This window comes from Panicum virgatum, chromosome 3K, assembly GCF_016808335.1.
Source record: "Panicum virgatum strain AP13 chromosome 3K, P.virgatum_v5, whole genome shotgun sequence".
Taxonomy (NCBI): domain Eukaryota; kingdom Viridiplantae; phylum Streptophyta; class Magnoliopsida; order Poales; family Poaceae; genus Panicum; species Panicum virgatum.
In genome coordinates, this window is record NC_053138.1 from 9,665,054 (window position 1) to 9,686,598 (window position 21,545).

The 21,545-nt window shown below is 39.8% G+C and overlaps 3 protein-coding genes across 7 annotated transcripts; 1 reads left to right on the top strand and 2 right to left on the bottom strand.

The window, feature by feature from the left end:
- Positions 1 to 1,138: 1,138 nt before the first annotated feature.
- LOC120697404 (membrane-bound O-acyltransferase gup1-like) lies at positions 1,139 to 8,024 on the bottom strand. 2 transcript variants are annotated; one of them, XM_039980632.1, is made up of 19 exons: positions 7,636 to 8,024; positions 7,498 to 7,553; positions 7,225 to 7,406; positions 7,098 to 7,146; positions 6,534 to 6,637; positions 6,369 to 6,433; positions 5,100 to 5,170; positions 4,761 to 4,820; positions 4,138 to 4,251; positions 3,919 to 4,043; positions 3,766 to 3,817; positions 3,338 to 3,400; positions 3,046 to 3,155; positions 2,722 to 2,814; positions 2,544 to 2,625; positions 2,097 to 2,174; positions 1,736 to 1,811; positions 1,579 to 1,628; positions 1,139 to 1,501 (listed from the first exon to the last, which is right to left on the bottom strand). In XM_039980632.1, exons 1-19 carry the CDS (start codon positions 7,736 to 7,738, stop codon positions 1,460 to 1,462), a joined length of 1,575 nt encoding a protein of 524 aa, XP_039836566.1. In that variant the 5' UTR covers positions 7,739 to 8,024; the 3' UTR covers positions 1,139 to 1,459. The 2 variants fall into 2 exon arrangements, with proteins under 2 accessions (XP_039836566.1, XP_039836567.1); XM_039980633.1 differs by lacking the exon at positions 4,761 to 4,820.
- Positions 8,025 to 8,345: 321 nt separating this feature from the next.
- On the top strand, positions 8,346 to 15,766 carry LOC120697406 (LEC14B homolog). 2 transcript variants are annotated; one of them, XM_039980634.1, is made up of 10 exons: positions 8,346 to 8,497; positions 8,654 to 9,164; positions 9,259 to 9,378; positions 10,738 to 10,815; positions 10,951 to 11,127; positions 12,302 to 12,379; positions 12,728 to 12,900; positions 12,980 to 13,135; positions 14,871 to 14,931; positions 15,243 to 15,766. In XM_039980634.1, exons 2-10 carry the CDS (start codon positions 8,808 to 8,810, stop codon positions 15,447 to 15,449), a joined length of 1,407 nt encoding a protein of 468 aa, XP_039836568.1. In that variant the 5' UTR covers positions 8,346 to 8,497; positions 8,654 to 8,807; the 3' UTR covers positions 15,450 to 15,766. The 2 variants fall into 2 exon arrangements, with proteins under 2 accessions (XP_039836568.1, XP_039836569.1); XM_039980635.1 differs by lacking the exon at positions 8,346 to 8,497 and having other exon boundaries at positions 9,029 to 9,164; positions 9,264 to 9,378.
- A 59-nt stretch (positions 15,767 to 15,825) lies between these two features.
- LOC120697407 (ribosome biogenesis protein NOP53) lies at positions 15,826 to 20,317 on the bottom strand. 3 transcript variants are annotated; one of them, XR_005684469.1, is made up of 12 exons: positions 19,994 to 20,317; positions 19,366 to 19,565; positions 19,217 to 19,288; positions 18,933 to 19,013; positions 18,640 to 18,750; positions 18,196 to 18,281; positions 17,420 to 17,539; positions 17,212 to 17,334; positions 16,897 to 16,963; positions 16,750 to 16,826; positions 16,146 to 16,295; positions 15,877 to 16,092 (listed from the first exon to the last, which is right to left on the bottom strand). XR_005684469.1 is itself a non-coding variant. In XM_039980636.1 (11 exons), the coding sequence occupies exons 1-11, from the start codon at positions 20,205 to 20,207 to the stop codon at positions 16,283 to 16,285; spliced, it is 1,164 nt and encodes a 387-aa protein (XP_039836570.1). In that variant the 5' UTR covers positions 20,208 to 20,317; the 3' UTR covers positions 15,826 to 16,282. The 3 variants fall into 3 exon arrangements, 2 of the variants coding, with proteins under 2 accessions (XP_039836570.1, XP_039836572.1); XM_039980636.1 differs by having other exon boundaries at positions 15,826 to 16,295; XM_039980638.1 differs by having other exon boundaries at positions 15,826 to 16,295; positions 19,366 to 19,541; positions 19,994 to 20,314.
- Between the last annotated feature and the right edge of the window lie 1,228 nt (positions 20,318 to 21,545).

The window sequence follows — 21,545 nt, forward strand, 5'->3', positions numbered from 1 at the left end:
CCCGACAAGAAGCTACAAGATTCCCTCATGCTAGCTTCAGTTTTTTTTTACTTTTCTTTTAATAGAACGGATAACCTACTTTCAGTTTTCCATTTAGGAGCACAAGACGTGGCGCATAATCTGTGGCTAGAAGCAATAAAGTTCCCTAGCCTTCCTTTTTTCACTTTTATTCAGAGTAAAATTCCATTTTTAGAAACTTTAATTTTTCAAAAGTATTTTGGAAAAACTTTTATGCTACAATTGGGGATATTTTTTCCTAAAAATTCTTAAATATACCTTTTGACGAGAACTTTCCAACTAGTATATATTTTAAAGAGAATCTTTGCGGAGATTTCTAGAAAGTATTTTTAGGAGAACTTTAAATAAATTTTCTTGGCAATATTTTCAAATAAGTTTTCTAAAAACTTCTTCATATAATGCTTTTGGATTAAAAAGTCTTCATATAATGTTAACTTTTCATGTTATGGGCAGTTAGAACTATGTACCGTACAGGCATTCCTGCTTGATGGTTTTGGACCCTCGTTTCTTGAGAGGTTACTGTAGGTAATCCAATAGTGCAAATCAGTCAGTTCTCTAGAACACGGGATGGTAGGAAACCATGTCTCAACTGGCTACTATCAGTTGACTCTATCCTTGCCTCCTTGGTAATGAGGTTTTATGTCTGCAAGGCTTATTAATCACATGATACAAAATGTTAGTGTGTTGCTACTCCCTCCATTCTCTTTTGATAGTCCTATTTTAAAAATCAAATTATTCTTTTTTGATAGTCCTATTTGAGTTGATATCTTGGAAATAGTATAGATGCCCCTTCGAATCTTGTGCAAAGTAACTTCTCTAGAAAAAAGATTGATACATGTATATGATAACATAAAAAACGAGGAATCATAATTAATGTGATGATAAGCAAGGTATTTCTTCTTGGTCATTGTACCAAGATGGAATAGGACTACAAAAGAGAATGGAGGGAGTACTACATAAATGATCAGGAACTGATCAGATGATGTATAAATATCTCCATGCCACGCACCAAAGCAACATTTCGGAATCTGGAACCAAATAGAAACGAATTGTTTCCAGATCTAGCATATATTTTTACCGTCGTCAAGTACATTTCATCCGAGTTCTGACACAAGTTCCAGCCACGAAACATTCGTTTCGAGTTGGTTTAACAACACATTCATTACCAAATTCACAAATCATCCAAGCGAGTCACACCGTGAATATATTTTCAAACAGAAATCATGATCAGAACTTAGCATATGCAAGTTGCCAGCAGGCTAATCAGTAAGCCCTTGCCTCTATTCTAAAGCGCATACAGGAACTAATAGCCTCTCAAATGCGTGATGTGTCTAGAACAAATACAACAAATAAAAAGGAAAAGGAAAAGGAAAAGAAAGAATAGTTTCCTTAAGTGTGTCCTAAATGTGAGTAAAAACTGGATACATGATCTCCAGCTCCATCACCCCTGGCTGCTGCTAGCTTCACATATATGGAACATCAGCTGCAGGGCACAATGTCAACAGCTATGAGCAGAAGTGCACAAAAGTTGAGCGAAATTGTATTGCAAGCAATAATCACCTTAACGCCCACGTAGAATGTAGTAAATATGAAAGCAAGGGCAGGCAGGGCTGCAAAATGAGAACATGTATCAGCTATAGAGATCATCAGACTCAGACCATCTATGCCTGACTGAATAAAATCCGTCACATGTGATGGGTATGATTTCGCAACTCACCTTCCTTCCCAGCCATTTTTGAGATCAGAACTTTAATCCCGGATGGACCCACGACGTAACCGACAAGGTTTGCCACCTGTGTGCATAAAACATCTCAGAAATAGCATTCATAACATATGAATGGCCAATCTAATGTACCGCTGAAATTCCTTTATGTCCACAATTGAGCAAATGTCATGGCACATTCAAGACCATCTGAATTTTCCATTGAATACAGCTAGACAAATGGTTTCATGTAGTCTCTTAGTACTTTTCTTGGATACCAATTGTTCAATATCTTTGATACTTTTACTGATCCGTTATCAGGAGAAAATAACTGCATTCTTTTAGCAGTGCATTCAGAAATACATATAGAACATACCATAAGACAGCTGATGGTCACAGCACCGGCAATTGCTTTAAATTCTCGATGAACAAGCATCCCAAGGGAGCTACTTGCCTGCCAATAAATATTTTAAATGCACATTAGATGGCGGCCTTGTTAAATTTCCATGAAGCATCTTGCAGGAATGCCAAAATATTTAAGCATTTTAGAAACTTCATTCCTGCCGATATCTTCAATCTTTTCTTTACATCATACTAGCATGGAGTTATTTGGATCGTCAATTAATATGCTTCCTTAACTCAAATTTACAAATTGGATTAAGTTTCTCGAATAAAGACAAGTTGATAGGTTTTAAGTAAATTTAATATCTTGCCATAACTGTTCTGCAAACTTTTGAAACCAGATTCTATTAACTTCTAAGAAAAGCAGATAAGCTTCCAACGCAGCAAATCTACTGAACCACAGTTGTCTGAAAAACTATACCTGAAATTTGTTGGACAGAGATTTGACCAATATCTCTGGAACGAAAAATAAGCAAGTTAACCATGCCCATGAAACAAGTTTCCTGTTTATATAATCAAATAGAAGAATCCAAGTCATCACCAATGGATCTGGAAACAAGTAAGCAAGGCTGTCGATTGTAGGGTTTTGAAGAAGCTACCATTCCAGATCATGCCACACTGCTACAAACGTGAATATCACCCAGATACTCAGTAGCTTTCTTCGAGAACCACCAAGAGGAATGTATAAGTACCTGCAATAATCATGTGGCTGGTCAAAGAAAGCAAGACAGATGTAACTTAGTATAGACATGTACCAACTCTACATACAGGTTTCATTTTATGGCCTTATGGGATACAAAAAACGATGTAAATGGATGCAACACTATATCAAGTAAGAAATTGCTACAACTTCCATATGCATAAAATCGAAGGTGGCAAAGAAAACAAGACATGCGGCAGCACAGAAGAGATTTAAACCAGACCTGACCAACCATCTGTTAAAAGAAGCATGCCAGCTCTTCCAGAAACTCTCCAGATCGTGGCAATTATTTATACACCTAGGCATATTTTCAGGGGTCTCGACTCCCCCAACCTGCAATGAAGTGCTTAGCTTTAAAACATATCAAGAATATATGAAACAGATGCTGAGATCAGAACAAAGTTGTGTTCATACTGATGCTATCTATTAGATAAAATGAATGTCCAAGACAAGATAAAACATACAATACATTACATAAAAGCATGTGCTGATACAAAATTTGAACATTGAATTACCAGTGACCAAAACCGGAAGTAGCGCCAAATAAGAAAGAACTTCAACCACATAAAGTTTAACACCTGTATTGGAAAGTTTGAGAAGTCAATGAGATTTATTATCAACCATAAGAACAAAGTCAATAAGCTACAATATATTAGCTAAAAGCAGAGACAGAAATCTAAAGTAGGACACAAAACCTACCCAAGCAACTATAAAAAAAATGCAATTTCAGAATAGGTGGTGCAAAAAAAACATATGCGGCATGTGGGCAATCAATTGATAAAATCTAGAGGGAACAATGGAAAAATATCAACTGCTGCATCCTGACTAAAAAGGGATAAAGTTCCACAAGTGACAATCTAGAAGCCCTGAGCACGTTTACAGGAAATATAATATGTATCATACAATGCAATCCTTTTTGTGAGAATGTGCAATATAATCATACCCCATAACTGATGATGAAGACCTCAAATGGGGATAACTTCTGCCACAATCGGCTGTCATCAGAATATTCAATCAATTCAAATTTCAGAATATAGTATTAACATTAGAAAGGAATAAAGAGTTAGCCGTATAATATGAGGAAAAAAACAAGTACCTTACTACAAAGGAATTGTAGTGGAAAAAGTGTGTCATGCCTTCCATAAGAAGGAAACTTAAAATCCACCTCAGACCATACCAAGATATTTGTGTAAATGAATAATTTTTCTGAGGTACTTCTAACTGCAAGATCGCTACATCAAAAACCGGTTAGTACATGAAGACTTAATTAAAAAAAACAGCTTCAATAAAAAAAATACCTAGAGAAAAAACCAACCTGAGCAGCAAATGCATTGTACCCAACAATAGGACCAGCAATGTAGAGTGGAGCATATGTCAAGTAGCATAAATACATGAGGAATGTGTATCTGTCAACATTGAGTCCTCTCTCCTGCCAAGAGCAAGGCTTTATGAATAACTAAATATAATTCAGCTTCTAAATGAATTGCTTAAGCCAAATAGTTGCATCCGCTAAAATTCAACAATAGGATAATGATAGTACCCAAATGAATAAAAAATGCTAAGGCCTACTTTACAGTCGACAACCTAGAAGATCTATAATATTTCTCGAAAAACCTAGAAGATCTATAATGAATTCACCCACAAGTCAACCTGGTGTCAGCAGAACACTAGTCATTCCTTAATAAGACTTCCTTCACTTATCCTCTCATGGGAGGCTTAATTCCTTGCCCCACGCAAATCTCTACACCAGTTATTCTGCACATACAAAAAAAAAAGACCTAGCCCATCTAGATACAAATACAAGCTTTGATTTTCCATGTCAAAATATAGTTCTCATGAAACTAAAACCAACCTCTTACATGTGTAAAACTAATTGGGTCTATCATGTAGACCTTACCACATTCAACCGTTAAAAGAAAAGTTGGAAAAATGAAATACCTGCAAAGCAAAGTAGCATGTCTTCCCAGAATAACAAACCTGACATCTTTGCATATGTTTCTGTACCAAGAATACTCATATTACTACATTAAAGGTATAACTAAAAATAAAATATAGAGTTCTTGACATCCATGGGAACTATGTGTGACAACTATTTAGAAAATAGTACCAACTGCAACCATTGTTTTGAAAGATGATTTGTATACCGATGTGATCAGATGATCTGAATACACTCCAATCAAACAAGAATGTCAACTAGACAGACCAACTTTTCAAACATTGAAGATCTCATGCTGCAAAACTAATATGTGTAAAAAACGTCATTAGGGAACATTGTACCTTGTGATCAAAGTGAGAAGAATGAATTGTCCAGCAGTAATCACATCCAAAACTAATCATCCGTAACACAACTGCATGGAAATTAGAAAGGTATAAAATTGGTGCAATACTTGTGATTAAATAAATACAAATAAAAGTTGTGTGATAATTGAATCAAGCCTGATGCAACTTGAAATAATTGGACAAGATGCAAGATGATTGACACAATGAGGTAGTCCAGTTCAATGGAATCTGACCTCACAGCATCAGCCAAAATGAAATAGTGGTCAATGACTGACAAAAGAGAGTACCTCGAACCGATCTGTAACTTCAGTTTATTAACTCAGTGGTTTTAAAGTTTTAATGCAGCCATAGGATTTTAATATAACTGGAACATGTTCGTATTGTTAGGTTTCATGCACCAACCAGATGAACCCAAAAGCTTAAGCTATTGGGAAGAGGTGGGCAATCCACTAATACTGCACAGCACTCCCACTCACATGCAGCCGGAACAAGGCGCAAATGTGGAAATAAAGAAGGGAGAGGAGGACTTAAAAGATGCCTCTACCAAGACTCGAACTCGAGATCTCTGGCTTTGATACCATGTTAGGTTTCATGCACCAACCAGATGAACCCAAAAGCTTAAGCAGTTAGAGCGCCCCATCTAGCCAACCCGACCATAAAACCCAGGTGTTATAGTGGGAGGGGTGGGGGCCTTTATCCTTGGTCCAACATTCCCCCTACGGCGTGCGAGCCCGGCGTAGCCCGCAGCAGGTCTCAGCACACGAGAGACGCAGGGGAAATCGCGCAGCGGAAATGCGTGACCGGGAGGGATCGAACCCAGGACCTCGGCTCTGGTACCAAGTTAGAGCGCCCCACCTAGCCAACCCGACCATAAAACCCAAGTGTTATAGTGGGAGGGGTGGGGGCCTTTATCCTTGGTCCAACATAAGCTATTGGGAAGAGGTGGGCAATCCACTAATACTTCACAGCACATATCAACTAGGAAAATAATTATCCACAGTTGATAATTTGTGAACCAGCAACTCTAAGAACATGTCTTTAGAAAAGAAGTGAAGACACCCAGGTTGGAAAAAAAAAGGGAAGACACTACTCTTCTATTAGGTTTCAAAAACAACAATAAATTCTTTAAATATAAGCCTTTCAAAGACTTCCCCAGGATTTGAAGAGCAACCAATTTGAAGAGCTACAATAAGCTTCAATATGCAACAGCACAAAATTTCTACATGATTTCAATAAATAAATGAGATAACATAGGGTAAAACATACCAAAATTGAAGCATATGTGCCATCGAAATGTACCCCGATAGTTATCTAGAAAAGCCAGATTTTCCCTGTTTAGATACAAAAGTTAAAATCCTGAAAAAACGAATAAGAAAAGACATCTTAATAGATAAGCTTCAAGATGCAGTGCAGCAGCAAAAAGAATCTAACCCGAATGATGAGAATGAATAGCCTTCATAAACTCGGTTCAGAATAAGCACAGATAAGTTGAAGCTCCAAATAAGGCTTGAGCAATACTTATAATGAGCAAATAGCTGCAAAATATAGAACTATGGTCAACAAAGAATGAAACGGACATTCATAAAAAATCCAACAGGAAAAGTGAAAGCCCATTATCTAGTCACTCTACAACCGTCGATATGGTTTTAACTGCTGATGCCACTTATTTTTTAGTGACAATCATAACAAGATGGCTTATTTCTTTAATCTGTTGTATGTTCCTTCTCTCTTGACTTTAACGTACTCAATATTATGTGTATCAATACTGGGAGTAATTTCCTTCTTTTGACACAATGTTCAGAACTAATACATTCTCCAAAACAGGTTCACAAACTCCAAAACAAAACACTAAGTGATTATTTCATTACCCCTGAGACCAGATTCTTCCATTAATGTTTATTTGCCATATTATTTGTATACACACAAACAACTTAAGGACAAAGAGCAAGACAGTTCCAAGTTAAAACAGCTGAGAGGGAACATGGAAGCACTGACCTTCACTATGGAGTAATTAATCAATGAAATTAAAAGAATGAACACAACACTGCCATGAAGACAAACAAGTTAAAAAAAATTAAAAACAATGAAGAGGCTAAATAACATGGTATTGTGAGTTGCATACCAAGCGCCATGAAGATAATATAGATAGCTCAAGGAGAGTATAAGCCACATCAAAGCAGTCCCTCGGCCCTTCAAGCCATAGCTATATCGCGATGTATTGACCACAATCAGAAATGCCCCCATTACAACAGTCAGAATCGGCAGGTTCCCACGGAAGTTTCTCCATTGTGCATCAGACAGGTCCTGCAACAGACGACTAAGGAAATTAAACGGGCAGCTCCTCAAACTTCAGGTAAGGCACGTGACTGACAAAAACAGGCGAAATTTTACCCACATTCAGATAACCGGCAAGTGACCCCGCGCGTAGTCCGTAGAGCCTCCCGGAGTAATCTACAACCACGAAGTAGCGGTGAGCCCGTGAGACGAGCCGCAATTGCGGAGAGAGGGCGTGAACTGGGTGCCACCAACGTACCGTGCGAGAGGCGAAGCGACCTCCGGATCACGACGAGGTAGAAGCCCAGCGCGTACAGAACGAGCGCGACGAGCTCCACACGCTTCCAGGGCACGCCGCCCATCTCCGCCCAACCTCAAACCTCTCACCTCGCTAGCCGCGTCTGGGAAATGGGGGCAGCGAGCGGCGGGAAACACCAGCAGAGGAAGGGCCCCGCTCGGCTACGGATGCGGCGGGGGATGCGCGGATGTGGCCGGAAGCAGAGGCAGCGAGGCGGCCGAGATCCGGGGCTGAGCGGAGGCGGACAGTGGCGGAGCACGGTGCAGACGAGATCGCCGCGGTTGTGCGGCGGCGTGCCGAACGAATGTTCAGTGAAAATCCTAGTTCCAAGCCTCCAACACTATACGCATCATCTCGTTTTCGGGCATGGCCCATCTATACGAGGCCCAAGCCCAAGATGCACACAGGCAAGTTCAGATGAACCATCCCACTCGGGCGAGGCCCGGGCCCAGTTCACTGGGTGACGTCACGGCACACGCCACGTGCTGGTGTCCCGCACGGCTGCACCCAGGCGGCGGCCTCCCGTCCCGTACACGACTGCGCGGTCCGGCCGCAAGACACGAGCACAACGCCGAAGCCCACGTGGGGCCCGCAGGCCAGTGAGCACGGGGGAAGGGCGCGGTTTTACTGAAACGCCCCTCTGCTCGGTCACTATTTGTAGTTCAGGAATTTTAGTCCATCATTTCCTCTCTTCTTTTTTTTTTTTTTTGCCCGCTACCCCCTGCTCTCACTTCCCAGCGCCAGCAGCCGCGGCCAAAACCCCCTCCGGCCTCCGCGGAATCCCCGCTCCCGGAATCCATGCCTCGATTCCTTTCTCGGCCATGTAATCTGATACCGAGCAAACTAACTCTGCTGCCAGTTTCTGGAGTTTCTAGAATTTTTTCCTTCTGTTGTGTGTTCGGGGACAAGAAAACCATGGGCTGTGCCAGCTTCAAGAACACCGCCTAATCCTTTGTTCTCTTCCTACAATTCAATGCAGGATTCGTATGATTCGCATAAATTGCTCTGTTCTCTGAACTCCCTGCTGTCACAGAGAGTAATTGCCACCGCGAATTCCATCAATCTCCGGGAAATTCCGGCTCTTTGATAGCTAGATTTTCGGCTAGTTCAAAGCAGTATCAGCTGTAGCGAGGATGCGAGGAGTACGGCGGAGTACTCGCGGGGAGGCGCCCCGGAAGGCAGACCGCGAGTTGGACCGGTTCGCCATGACCAACGAGGTGTTCCACCTCACCAGGGCCCGGTCGGAGCCCTGCCACCGGACTCGCGGTGCGGCTTCCGCCCGCGGGAGGAGGCCCTTCTCGACTTTCGGGCTCATGTCGGCGAGGGAGTCTGGCCGCACGGGCGGCGCCGGGTTCTCGCTGGCCGATCGCGCCTATGTTGGCAGCAGGCACATCCCGACGAAAGGGCCGTGGATCGTCGACGAAGTGGACAGCGAGGCCTACGTTTCGCAGTTCTCTGCTGATGGGTCGTTGCTCGTCGCTGGGTTTCGGGTAGGTGATTTTTGTGGTTATTATGATAGATAATGTGAACATGCAAAAGTTGTCTAGTGCCTGACGATTCTGTGTGCAAAAATGTGGTGATAAGGGAAGCCGCATCAGAGTTTACAATGCCGATAGAGGGTGGAGGATTCATAAGGATATAAGCTGCAGAAGTCTGCAGTGGACAGTTTCAGATATTGCTCTTTCACCAGATCAACAATTCCTTGTAAGTATCTTGAGCATCGAATTCCTTTAAGACTGGATCCTGGACCTTTTACTGCTGTGTTTGTGGAATTTTGTGATGTATTTCATAGTCCAAGGGCGGAGCTTCATTGGGGCCACGGGGGGCTTTGGCCCCCCCTGGCCAATGAAAATTCTCACTAAGTGAATAGTAAAATGGACACTGTTCATTACTGTAGCAAAGAGTTGCCCCCTCATTTGTCTGAAATTCGAGTTCAAGCTCCGCCAGTGTCATAGTCAGACCACGATTTATAGAAGATACTGTATCAAGTAATCAAGTTACTACCTACGTACTTTTGATGCAACCTCTTGTCCTCTTCCATGATTTTTTTTTTGAAAAGATTCCATGATTAAATTTCCCAGGCCTTCTTTTAAGGAATATTTTTGTCTGCTACATTTCCTGTAGCATAAGTTTGGTGTCAAAACTACAGAGCTTCATCCTTTCACAAATTCTATCCATAATGGTATCTGTTTATACTGTGAGTTGGATCTCAAACTTTCAATGTGTTCGGTGTATCTGGGATGGTCATATCAGCTGGATGCCTGTATCACAAAACAAATGTCTTAATAGTAGACTACTTGTATATCTGAATATTTCTCCATTTCCTTTCTTATTTTAAACTTATATTCTAGATCTGTCAATGATTATTTATCCCTGGTATGTATTCCTTCTTCAAAATTCACTACATCCTTTTTTTGAAAGCTATACAGCAGGGGAGACCCCACTGAATTCACTACAATCCTCAATATCATATGCTTTCTGTTGAGGGCGAACTTAAGATTGTTTTTTTTAAAGATAACTTACGATTGTTGTGTTGTGCTATGCCAACAGTTAGTCCATTTCTTACTAATCCTCACCAGGTCCAGGAAGATTTTATTTCAATAAATTCAATTTTAAAATGTGGAGGGTGTGTAGCTTGCTGCTAAGTAGTCATTATGTGAAAAAATGCAACAATTTATTTCTAGACTTATTAAACATCTAGGTTTGTTACTTAAAAAACAATACCAAATAATTGTTGATTTTTGTTCTTGGCGCTTCTGTTGCAAGGAATGTGTGTTTGAACTATTTTTGTATTATTCTTCTTTAATGAAATGATATTTTAGGAAAAAATAATTAGGTGATTTTGAATTGCTAAGAAAATAGGCACCCATGAGAACTGCAACTTAGGTGCTCATGGCGTATTACTGTTATTTAAGTTTACCATTTTAAATTCTAATATTGAATCAATTGTTATATGCGCTTCTTACTTCTTTTCCGGTAGCTGTGTTGTTAACTTTACCAGGTTGCATTCCATGTTCAGTGAGATGCATATTTTTTCATCAAGCGCATTTGACCACTTTGCAGGCCTATGCAAGTTTGTCACCTATTGTTCACATTGTGAATGTGCAGAGTTCTGGAAAGGAATCACATGCTAATGTTAATGTATGCTCTATCCCCAAACTTTTCAATTTTTTGTTACCTATTAAAAACTTTTACCTTCATACTCATGCTGAGTTCGTAAAATATCACTGATATGCTTGTAATTCCTGTTTATGCCCTTCTTCTCCTTTTCTGCAGGAAATTCATGAGGGATTGCATTTCACCAGCGATGAAAATGCCTATGAGGACTTTGGAATATTTTCTGTTAAATTCTCCAAAGATGGTAAAGAAGTTGTTATTGGGAACAATGAAAGATCAATATATGTTTATGACCTTGCAGCAAATAAAGTGTCAGTCCGCATCCGTGCTCATACTGTATGGAACCATCTGAGTAACACTATCTTGTTTGATTTACTTTGCTGTGTTTGTTTTCCGTGTATGATAGAGAAAAAAATAGTTTTTTGTGTTTAATTTTAGCAATCATGCATAAATTGACAATACAAACAGCTACTTTATTGTGTTGCATCATCGTAGAAGTACAGATGTGAAAATTTGAATATAACGCGAACTGAGGATGGTCTGCATTTAGCCTCGTGGGCTATGGACTGTTTTTATAGAGTACTTGGTGGCTTGGATATCGAGCAATCCTAGAGATAGAGATGAAAACTGATCCTAACTTACCATAACAACCGGATCCTTATCCATGTAACAAAAGAAGTGTTTAGTGGCTTGAGAATTACATGGATTCAATTGGAAGTACTCCCATTATATCATAGAATGTTAGTACCTTATGCAAGAGTGATAGCACACTTTCAGAAGGAAATATAATAGGACGAAGTGAAACAACACTAGTTTCAAGTGGGATAGATTTTGCTATGAACCTTAGTTCATTTGGGGGATAGGGAGGATAACCGTTGCCAGGAAGATGGCCGGGCAAAGTCAGCGTGGAGGGAGACTAGAGTATTTGGGGGATTTGGATTGTTTGTTCTTTCTTCATTGCTTGATTAAAAGAGATACAATCCCATCCTTATATAGATGGGCTGACTTGACCCTTAAGAAACCCTGACTTAACCCTTAAGAAACCAATCTCTAAATTTAAGGAAATAACAAACCAATCTAATCTAACCTTTCCTAACATCTGGACCCTATTACTGTTCACAGCGTTAATAGTACTTTCTACACATAACAGATTTAAAGTAGACTAGAGGTAAGCATGCCAAAGCCTCTGTCAGTCCATTGTACCATCAGCTTAATCATTCAATAGATTTCCTATAAGACAGCTTTGTCAAATATCATGGTGCGGGCATAATTTGTAAAAATGGAGAAGTATAAGGTTCATATTGATTGATTATGGAACTGCCATAACTATACTTGAGTTGGCTGGCACAAATTCATTATACTGTTTGGCACCTTAGGTTAGAATGTCTAGAAGCACATTTTTTTTTCTGTTCTAGATGTTTATTGGGAAAGGCTATGTTGTTGTTGTTGTAGATGTTTATTGGGAAAGTATTTTTTGTGGTCTCATTTTCTTCTCTGTTGTTTCTGTAAGGATGATGTCAATGCAGTTACCTTCGCTGATGAAAGCGGCAATTTGTTGTACTCTGGGAGTGATGATAGTCTCTGTAAGGTTAGTATTATTTGGATGGTTTTCCTTTTTGTATCCTTATTCTTGCTTCATTAGTTAGGATTGTCTGTTTTATCTAATAGACCTGAATAGGTTATAACTAACACATTGCTTTATGGTACGGTTTTGAAACTTTTTGAAGCAAACAAGCAAGTTTTTATACTTTAAAAGGGAAGATAGAGTATTTAACATCTAGATTTTAGAAGGTAATGATGAGAAACTACAGCAAAAGTAAATTCAGTAAACCATCCCTTTATGTTCTTTTACGAAAATCCCTTCGTATTCATCATTAATCATCCATGTTTAGAGTTTTACCTTCACCGACAATATTTTGTGAATTATAACCCTCAGGTGTGGGACAGGCGTTGCCTTGCTGGGGAAAAATCAGCCGGTATTTTGACAGGTCATTTAGATGGAGTTACATTTATTGATAGCCGTGGTGATGGGCGGTATTTCATCTCCAATTGCAAGGATCAGAGAATCAAACTTTGGGACATCAGGAAAATGTCTTCTGTCGTGAAAGTGTAGGGTCTTGCTTTTTAGCCTTTGTTATGTTATGCTGACTAAGTTCTAACATTTTAATTGGTACTGTTATTTTCACAGTCGCCCAGTGAGAATAGTGGACTGGGACTATAGGTGGATGCCATTCCCATCAGAAGCACAACATGTTAAGCATCCAAATGATCAGTCTTTGGCCACATACAGAGGTCATTCAGTTCTGCAAACACTTGTCCGTTGCTACTTCTCTCCTATGCACAGGTCAGGAGGGAACAGAAGATTATTTTTATTGTTGCCATCGTATTGAAATTTTCCTTTAATTGCTTTAAAAAGGTTGCATTTGTTAGTGGAAAGTTGACCATTGAATGAGTCTGGATTGTGGGATCTACCATATTATCTTTTTGGACTATTGACGTAATGATAATCTGGATACTGCCCCTACATCCGTAGATTAGAAAGAAAGTTTTTTAGGTCATCCTTTCCTGTGACGGGCGAGTCTGTTTCTTTGGAATCCTGGGGTTTAGTGGGTGTGTGTGTGAGTGAGTGCTAAGTTGCGTGTGGTGGTGTGTCTGCTTGAGCTGAGTGTGTTTTCTCTTGTATTTTTTGGGAATTTTTCCCTCTCTTCTTCTTAATATAATGAAGCGCAGTTCTCCTGCGTCTTTCGAGAAAAAGATAATCTGGATACTAGTAGAGTGAAGCCCCATTTGGGAGCTTCTCTCCAATGTTGAGCTACAGCCAGAGGTGGATATTTGGAAGTTCACAGCCTCTGGAGTTTATCCCACCAAATCAGCTTATGAAGCATTATTCATTGGGGGCCATTCAGTTTGATTCATGGGAAAGAATTTGGAAGAGCTGGGCTCTAGGAAAATGCAAATTCTTCATGTGGTCTGTGGCACATAATCGGTGTTGGACAGCAGATAGACTTGATAAAAGAGGCTTTAACCACCCACCGAAATGCCCACTTTGTGATCAGGTTGAAGAAACAATTGATCACCTGTTGGTCTCTTGTGTTTTCACCTGGCAGTTTTGGTTCAGCATCCTGCAGGAGTTTGGTCTGCAAGCTATCGCACCACAGTTAGAAGATCACTGTTTTATTGACTGGTGGGCTGGAGCAAGCAGCAGGTTCTCCGGTCACGTCAAAAAGGGAGTTAATTCCATTATTATCTTGGGGTCTTGGTTAGTTTGGAAGCACCATAACTTTTATGTGTTTGATGGGTGGGTTGGGGGGGGGGGGTCTAATTTAGCCAGGGTCATGTCAGCCTTTAGAGAAGAGGTCCAGCTGTGGTCTATAGCAGGGGCTCGAGGGGTTTCATATCTCCTTGCCCTTGCTCCTACCTCCTAACTGCACTACAGCACTAGGCAGGTGGTGTGGTCTGGTCCATTGTAGTAGTTTTTTTGTATAAGAGAGAGAGAGAGAGAGAGAGAGTTTTATAGTTTAGGGTGTGTTACAGACCCTTTACCCCTGTAACTTTTTGGTTTTGGGGCTCTTTCCCCCTTTTTTTCCTTCTTAACATATTGATGCGCATCTCTCCTGCGCGTTCGAGAAAAAAAAAGCCCCATTTGGGAGGGCTTCTCCCATAACGGCTTCACCTGCCTGTGAAGCCAAAACCGGTGAAGCCAATAAAAAAGTGGCTTCAGCCAGCTTCTAGTTCATTTTTAGCTCAGCTTAATAAAATGCTAATATAAAATGTCATGTGTTAACATAATTTATTTTTAGAAATGTCTTGGTTCACACAGAATTTTTAGACAGTAATGTGAAAAATATGTTTGACGTATCTAAGTATTTAATCCGGCCATCTGTTAGTTTGTAGCAAGCTTGGTTTCTGTAGTCTGTAGGCGCATAGTATTTTATTATTATAATTTGGTTTTTGCAATAACATGAGCGCAAATAAAAGAAATGTAAAGCATGTTCTTAATTTCCCTTGTGTTTTTCAATTTGCATAAGTGGCATGTACTAACATTGCAAACTTTATATTCATTGTGTTCTTCGTTTCAGCACGGGCCAGAGGTACATATACACAGGATCCAGTGACAAGTCTGTACATATTTATGATGTGGTATGTTGTCCAATTACATCAGCATTGTGTTAACTGTCGAGTATCAAATGCTAACAGTAAGAGCATGACTTAGAATCTAGTTCCCTGATGCGATTGTGGCCCTACACACGACTAGAATCTAGTCACTAAATGTTTGTTTTGGGGCTCCTTGGTTGGGAAAAATACAGAACGTTGTGGTCTAAAGTCTTTGGTGGCAGATAAACTTAGTTTTGCCCATACAGCAGTAGCTGCATATCCCATATACATCTACGTATTTGATCTTTCAGCACAAAGAATGTTTGAATGCTGCTCTGAACCTAATGTTCGTGCAGGTAAGCGGGAAGACCGTTGAGAGGCTCTCATGGCATAGCTCAGTCATCAGAGACTGCACCTGGCATCCATGCTACCCAACGATCGTCACCTCATCCTGGGATGGTTATGTTGCCCGGTGGGAGGCCTCAGGTGATGAAAATAGCCTTGCCGATGAGCAGAGGGCAAGCCCTTACTTCCAGCCATACGGTGATCCCTTCATGATGTAGAGAAGTTTGGTGCTGAGAGTTGGGAAGCAAGATGTCTTCTGCAAAGAGCGTACATGGCGTTTGCTTTGTAGTTTCGGATCGCAACTGAGTAATGTGTAACTGTACAGTGCCGTTTGACAAGTATAGTCATGCAATAATATTAGCTTGGTAAAGAAATGGTGCCCATAGGGGAAAAAATGTGCTATAATGTTGTCTTGGTAAAGACGTGGTGCCTTTCATAGGAAAGAAAATGGAAAGGTAAAAAAAATCCTGGAATAGGATTGTGAATATTGTTTGGTAGATTCCCACGCATCCAATTACTTTAAGTTTATAATTAACTGTAGTACTACTTTTTGAGCTAATTTCATCCAAGCGTGATTTTCTTCGGTCAGCAACCTGATCAACTTACCTCAGCTTGGCCATTTCCATATCATGACATTTGCGTCCATGGCAATAGTATAGCAATCGCTACCATCTACTAGAACAGAACTGATACAAATATGCTATTACACCACGTCGCATCTGCTAAGCACTAACTTCAAAGGTCAACTGCAAAATTTTGCCTCGCAGGCTCACAAAATATTGCTAGGGCTAAAGATTTGACTGCCTAGTTGACACTGAACATGTGAAAGGAAATAAGAATGCGGTAAAACTGGCTCTTCACTTAAAAAAAAAACTTGACCTGCGGGGGTAAGACCGCCCCCACTGGCTCTTCACTTATATCTGGATCTTCTCGTCTTTTATCAGCCAATTTCGTAAGCCTCTTCAATCCATCAGGAGTGCATTCCCTCGATATTGTAGGAGAAAACAAGGTTAAGATTGCCTTATCATCCATCATATTGGACCTTGATTCTCTACCGACGTTTGCTGCGCATGAATGGGTTTGTTAGCGCGGGTATCATGCAGAATTATGTATCTTATTAACCAGAGTGTTATACCGAGGGTGAATGCCAAGTGATCTGAGAAAAACTTAACAAGAAAAGAGAGACTTAATATGACAGACTAGCTTTTCAAAAGCCCCAAGACATGTTACATGAAATCAGTGGGAACAAAACTTCTTAAAGCGATGTTTTTTCCCATAAAACAATGACTTGCACTGCAAATTAAGGTGAACATCAATATATCAGGATTTATTGAACATGATGGTTCAATGGATAGCTAAAATCAGTCGCTAGATTGCCTAAGTGGTAAGTGCACAAAGCATATTATTTCAAACCTGTCAATATATGCAGCAGGGGAGTACAAAAGACAATATGAAAGATTTCTTGCTGAAAGAGAGTTTGAAAATAACTCCGCTTTTGGAGAGCAAAACAAGACAAACCTTATTTTCTTGCTTGGTGCAAGTATTCCACGTTTCTCAATGCTCTTGTAGCGATCCCTCACAAGATTACAACACCCCTACACAAACTTTCTCATTAACTACTGCAAAATAAGCGAGAAACAACATAACAAGAAAAGTGGTTGTTACCTTTAGCTTTCTAAGAGAGCCACTAATCTCTTCAGTCAATAGAACTTGAACAGGAGCTGGTTCAAATCTGTTATATTTGAAGTTTTGTGATTATTAATCAGAAAACTAAAAAACCAATTACATGTATTAAGGACAATGCCTCAATGTGCCCTGTAATATACTGTCACTTCATTAAATGTAAGATATAAAAACATTAGTGATTTACAAAGCATCTTAGAATATCATAGCCACTTTCAGCATGGATTGCGTGAAACTAAAATATAAGAATAACTAGCATAACCAAAGGAAAAATAATCAGTTAGTTTAGAATTGTACTTGTGTCTGCCCAGACGAGGTGGGCCTGATTTAAGCCTCTCCTCTTTAACCACAGTTCGCCGTAAGCGCCTCTTTTCCTTTTCCTCATCCTCTTTAGCTATCGCATCAATTATATTTGGCAAGCTGCATAAAATAACAGTAAATATGTGCGCTTTTGCTAAAAAAAAACATCATATGAAGGTTCACAATCTCAGAACAGAAAAGCTACCTATCTATTTCTTTTGAAATATTTTCCATTTTCTTTGCTTCTGCCTCTGCTCTTAACCTCTCCTTACGACGAGCTCTTTTGTTCATTTCCACTCTTGTAACTCTTTTTGTTTTGTTCTTCCTGAAAAGGAATAAATCAAAAAATTGAAAACACAATAATATATCTTCAAATACAGATCACACTAACAATAAACATCATGTGTCCAATATAGTGTCATGAAATATCTATTTGAAATTTAAATAGTTGTGACAGAATGTTTGTCCAAAAAAGGATGATCCCTCCCAGATCCTGTTCCAAAATAAAGGAATGTGGCTTTCATGGTCATTTTCAGAAATGTTAAACACAATTTCTAGTATAATTTAGTTAACTACCAAAAGAGCATGCCTTGCTTTGTTAGCTTCAAATGGCAGGAATGGAGATACATATGTAACATCTCCAATATTCTAATATAATAATTCACTTTGCAGATTATATATATAAAATTACACAAAAGAAAAACTGATATTAACTTTTTACAATCATCATTAGTCCAAATAAGCAATACTTTATCCCATGTCCACAGTCACACTGCCAATATTTTCAAACACATCGTGATGATATGAGCTGATCTATCAAGAAAAGGATTTTTGTGGTATTACAACTTTACAAGCTTTTGGTAGACATTAAAATGTAACCAGTGTTCCAAGATGTATTATGTGCAGATTTTCGTCTAACAATGCCAAAATTCCAAACAACACTTAGTTGTTACATAAGTACTATAGATTGTTAGGTCTAACCTTTGTCCAACCGAAGCATCAGCATCCTGATCTCCATCATCGTCTGCGACATCTTCATCTCCATCATCAGCGTCAAGAAAGAATTTCTGCAAGCCACATAAAAGGTTGTAATGTAACACTATCAGAGGAAGTATATAAAGCGGGTAATTAATGAGATGTCATATCAGTTGCCGTTCAACAGACTAGCAACAGAAGCACCCAGAAGGTGAAAACCCTACACATTTACATGCCAAATAGATGTGATTTTCCGACCCTGGTGAATCACTTTAGATATTTTATAAATAGGGATTTATGCATATCAATTAAAAAAGCAACAGATCCAATCATAATAGACGTGCAGTTAAAAGCATGGATACTGGATAGGGAGGCTCTATTAGGACAGGGCAATGACTAAATTGCAACATATCATAACGGAGTTGCATAAGCCTCAACTACAAAACTTACATCTTCTTCAGTTATAGCTTCACCAGGAACTATAAGTGGTACAGGTGTGGGCCCTAACTCTTTCATAAGTGTTTTGTGCCTTTCGTCAGCAACTGCTTGAGCAAGAGCATCCTACAAATACCAACATAAACTGCATGAGACACATGACTTTTCATCACTTTTAATTAAAAGGTGGAGGGTCCTCTTGTACTGTCATCATTGTAAAAAATATCAACTGGGAATTAGAAACTACTGAGGAATGGGATATATCAAAGAAGGTATCTGCAATTTTACAAGACAAATGTAACACATACTTGATGTGCTTCGAATGGAGGATTAAATGAGCATCCTGGGGCCTCAACTTCAACAGCAGGAATCACTGATGTAGTAGATCTCTGTAAGTAGAAATACAAATAGAAAAACAAACACTTAGTTGGGCCACAAAAAATGTGCCGAAGCCACCAAGTTCAGCATTTCAAAAACAGATTTTTGTATGCATAATAATTAATAAAAAATCATATAGTTCGCAAATGCAATTCCACATGCTTTCAGATGCAAACACTAGAGTGTATTAAGGAGCGAAGGAGCCTTTCATCACCTTTTTGGCCTTGGTATCTCCATTACCATCCCCAGCCCATATGTCAAGGTTCTTTTCAGCAGAATCATCTTCCTGTGGAAAGACAATCCCACCATAAGCAAGCTGGACAGAATACAGAAAACAAGTCACTCGTTTCAAATGGTTAATACCATGGGGACACTTTTTTCTCCATGTTTCTCCTGCAATTCCTTCTTCGCCTTCTTCTTATCCTTCTTGCCCACCACAGAAGATGGGATTGGCTGTACAAATGGGTTCCGCTTCAACAAACTCTCATGGTAAAGAACCTTCTCTCGCTTCTTCTCAATCTTCCTTTTGGCAGGAATATCTGGGAGCAGTAATCGAATTTCAGCTATGCCAGGGAATGCATTAGCAGGAAAAGCACTAAGTTACATATGTAGTAAGAGAAACAGCAAGTAACGCTAACTTTGGACACATGTAATCAATTAGATATGCTTTAAATTACAATCCTAAGCAATCATACCAATTCCATTACTGGTATGAACCACCTGGTCATGAAGATCAAAGGGACCTGGTTACTAAGTATTACACACGCGGGTCTCAAATTTGAAGATTGGCACGTCATCATGGCATAAACATCTACCGAGCGATTTAAAATCCATCGTCGTGAATATTTCCGGTGTGTTACTTTAATAAGCAAACTTTAACGGTGTTATCCCCAAAAAAAATTGCTCCATCAGAAACTACCACCATAATCCTGACCCTGAAACCAAACGGGAGGAGAAGAAGTCAGTGGTGGCGTAAGGGGACGGGGCTGACCTTTGGTTGGTGTGTCAGAGGCGCTAGTTGCTGAAGTGGATGCGGCGGGCTTGTCGACGTAGAAAAGGGAATCAGAGGGGAGCGAGGGGATGGCAGCAGCACCGGCGTGGGCGTCGCGCGTCTGCTTCTCGAAAAAGTCGTCGATGTCGTCGGTGCTGATGTTGGCACGCCACGCCTTCTTCCCCTTCCGCGAGCCCTTCGACGCCTTCCCCATCGCCGCCGCTGCTGGCTGCTCTCGTTCACTCGCACGCGGTGTGGAGAAAGGAAGCCGCCGGTAGAGGAGGGCGGGGGAGGTTTCGGGAGATGAGGGAGTTTTGGTAGGGGAGCTAGGGTTTCTGCGGTCTCGGTGGGGTCACTGGCAGGTGGGCCTCAATGTTGGGGGCCCATTTTTTTTTCTTTAACGACGCAAATGTTGCATCCGCAGAGGCGGCAGCCGGCAAAGCAACAGAATCGGCATCCCTTAACTTTAAAAAAAAACAGAATTGCATCCCTCAAAGAGGAAAAAAAACTGAAAATTATATCCAAGCACTCAAGTATTGTTGGGTTTTTTTCTGTGTCCCAAATATACAATGGACGTTGTACTACAGTAAAAGAGTATATTTTTGTTTTTGAAAGCAAATTTACACACATTTTACATTTCAAGTTGGCGATGACATAACTTCTTTGAATAAGAGAGTTCCTTTTGGCGTTCGGACGATTACCTCAAATCAAACACAGATTTGACTGTACTTTCTTTTTTGAGACACAATGACTGTAAATTTCTAGTGTCATATTACTCCCTCTGTTCACAAATACTTGATTACAACATTTGGTCAAACGTTTGAACTGTGGCCATTAATAGTTTTAAAATATATAATTCGAAAACATGAAAACTATAGGCATAAATTTCTCTTGTAATGTAGTATATCATACCTGTTACCAGAAACTATATCTTCGGTTCGGTTCAGTTTTCGATTTTTGAAGAAATTCGGTTCCCGAAAAATAGTAACAGATCGGTTCCTAGAAATTTCAGAAACCGAGTATTCAAGTTCTCTGTTCAGTTTCGTTCTAACCAAATTTTTTTTCCCAGATAATAAGAAAAACACACATGTTCAATAGCTAATTTAGACAATACTTCATCTATTTTAGAGAATAATAATTGAGAAGGGAACAATGACATTATAGTAAGAGAAATACATAGTAATTGAAGTATAATAATACATCACATATAAATTAAAAGTACTCTTACAAAATGCAAGTTTTATGTAATTCGGTTATTTGAGAGCAGGAACCAAATAATTGAAAAAATTCGGTTAATTCAATTTCAGTTATTTCGGTTTCAATTTCGGATCAGTTCTCGATTAATTATGTCCACGCTGACCTGTTAGGTAAAATAACTATATATTCTAATAAAAACTGCCTCAAGTACCGACCAGAGTATCGTGCAATCGTGTGGCCAATCTAAATTGCTTCTAAATTACCCCTGGAAATGCATAAACGGCTTTGTTCATCATGTGCACTAGTAGAACCTGGATAAGCGTTGCCTAAAGTCTGATCGACCAAAAAAAATGTA

Bases quoted from the DNA above. Each gene is read 5' to 3' on its own strand.
- LOC120697406 (XM_039980634.1), top strand. From the start codon at position 8,808: ATGCGAGGAGTACGGCGGAGTACTCGCGGGGAGGCGCCCCGGAAGGCA. The intron at 9,165-9,258 runs GTAGGTGATTTT...TGTGGTGATAAG, and splicing joins TGCTCGTCGCTGGGTTTCGG to GGAAGCCGCATCAGAGTTTA. The intron at 12,380-12,727 runs GTTAGTATTATT...TATAACCCTCAG, and splicing joins GTGATGATAGTCTCTGTAAG to GTGTGGGACAGGCGTTGCCT.
- LOC120697407 (XM_039980636.1), bottom strand. From the start codon at position 20,207: ATGGGGAAGGCGTCGAAGGGCTCGCGGAAGGGGAAGAAGGCGTGGCGT. The intron at 19,289-19,365 runs GTATTAACCATT...GTCTTTCCACAG, and splicing joins GAGAAAAAAGTGTCCCCATG to GAAGATGATTCTGCTGAAAA. The intron at 17,540-18,195 runs GTTAGACCTAAC...ATTCCTTTTCAG, and splicing joins GATGCTTCGGTTGGACAAAG to GAAGAACAAAACAAAAAGAG.
- LOC120697404 (XM_039980632.1), bottom strand. From the start codon at position 7,738: ATGGGCGGCGTGCCCTGGAAGCGTGTGGAGCTCGTCGCGCTCGTTCTG. The intron at 7,407-7,497 runs GTGGGTAAAATT...CGTCTGTTGCAG, and splicing joins CACTTGCCGGTTATCTGAAT to GACCTGTCTGATGCACAATG. The intron at 6,638-7,097 runs GTCAGTGCTTCC...TATATTTTGCAG, and splicing joins TTAATTACTCCATAGTGAAG to CTATTTGCTCATTATAAGTA.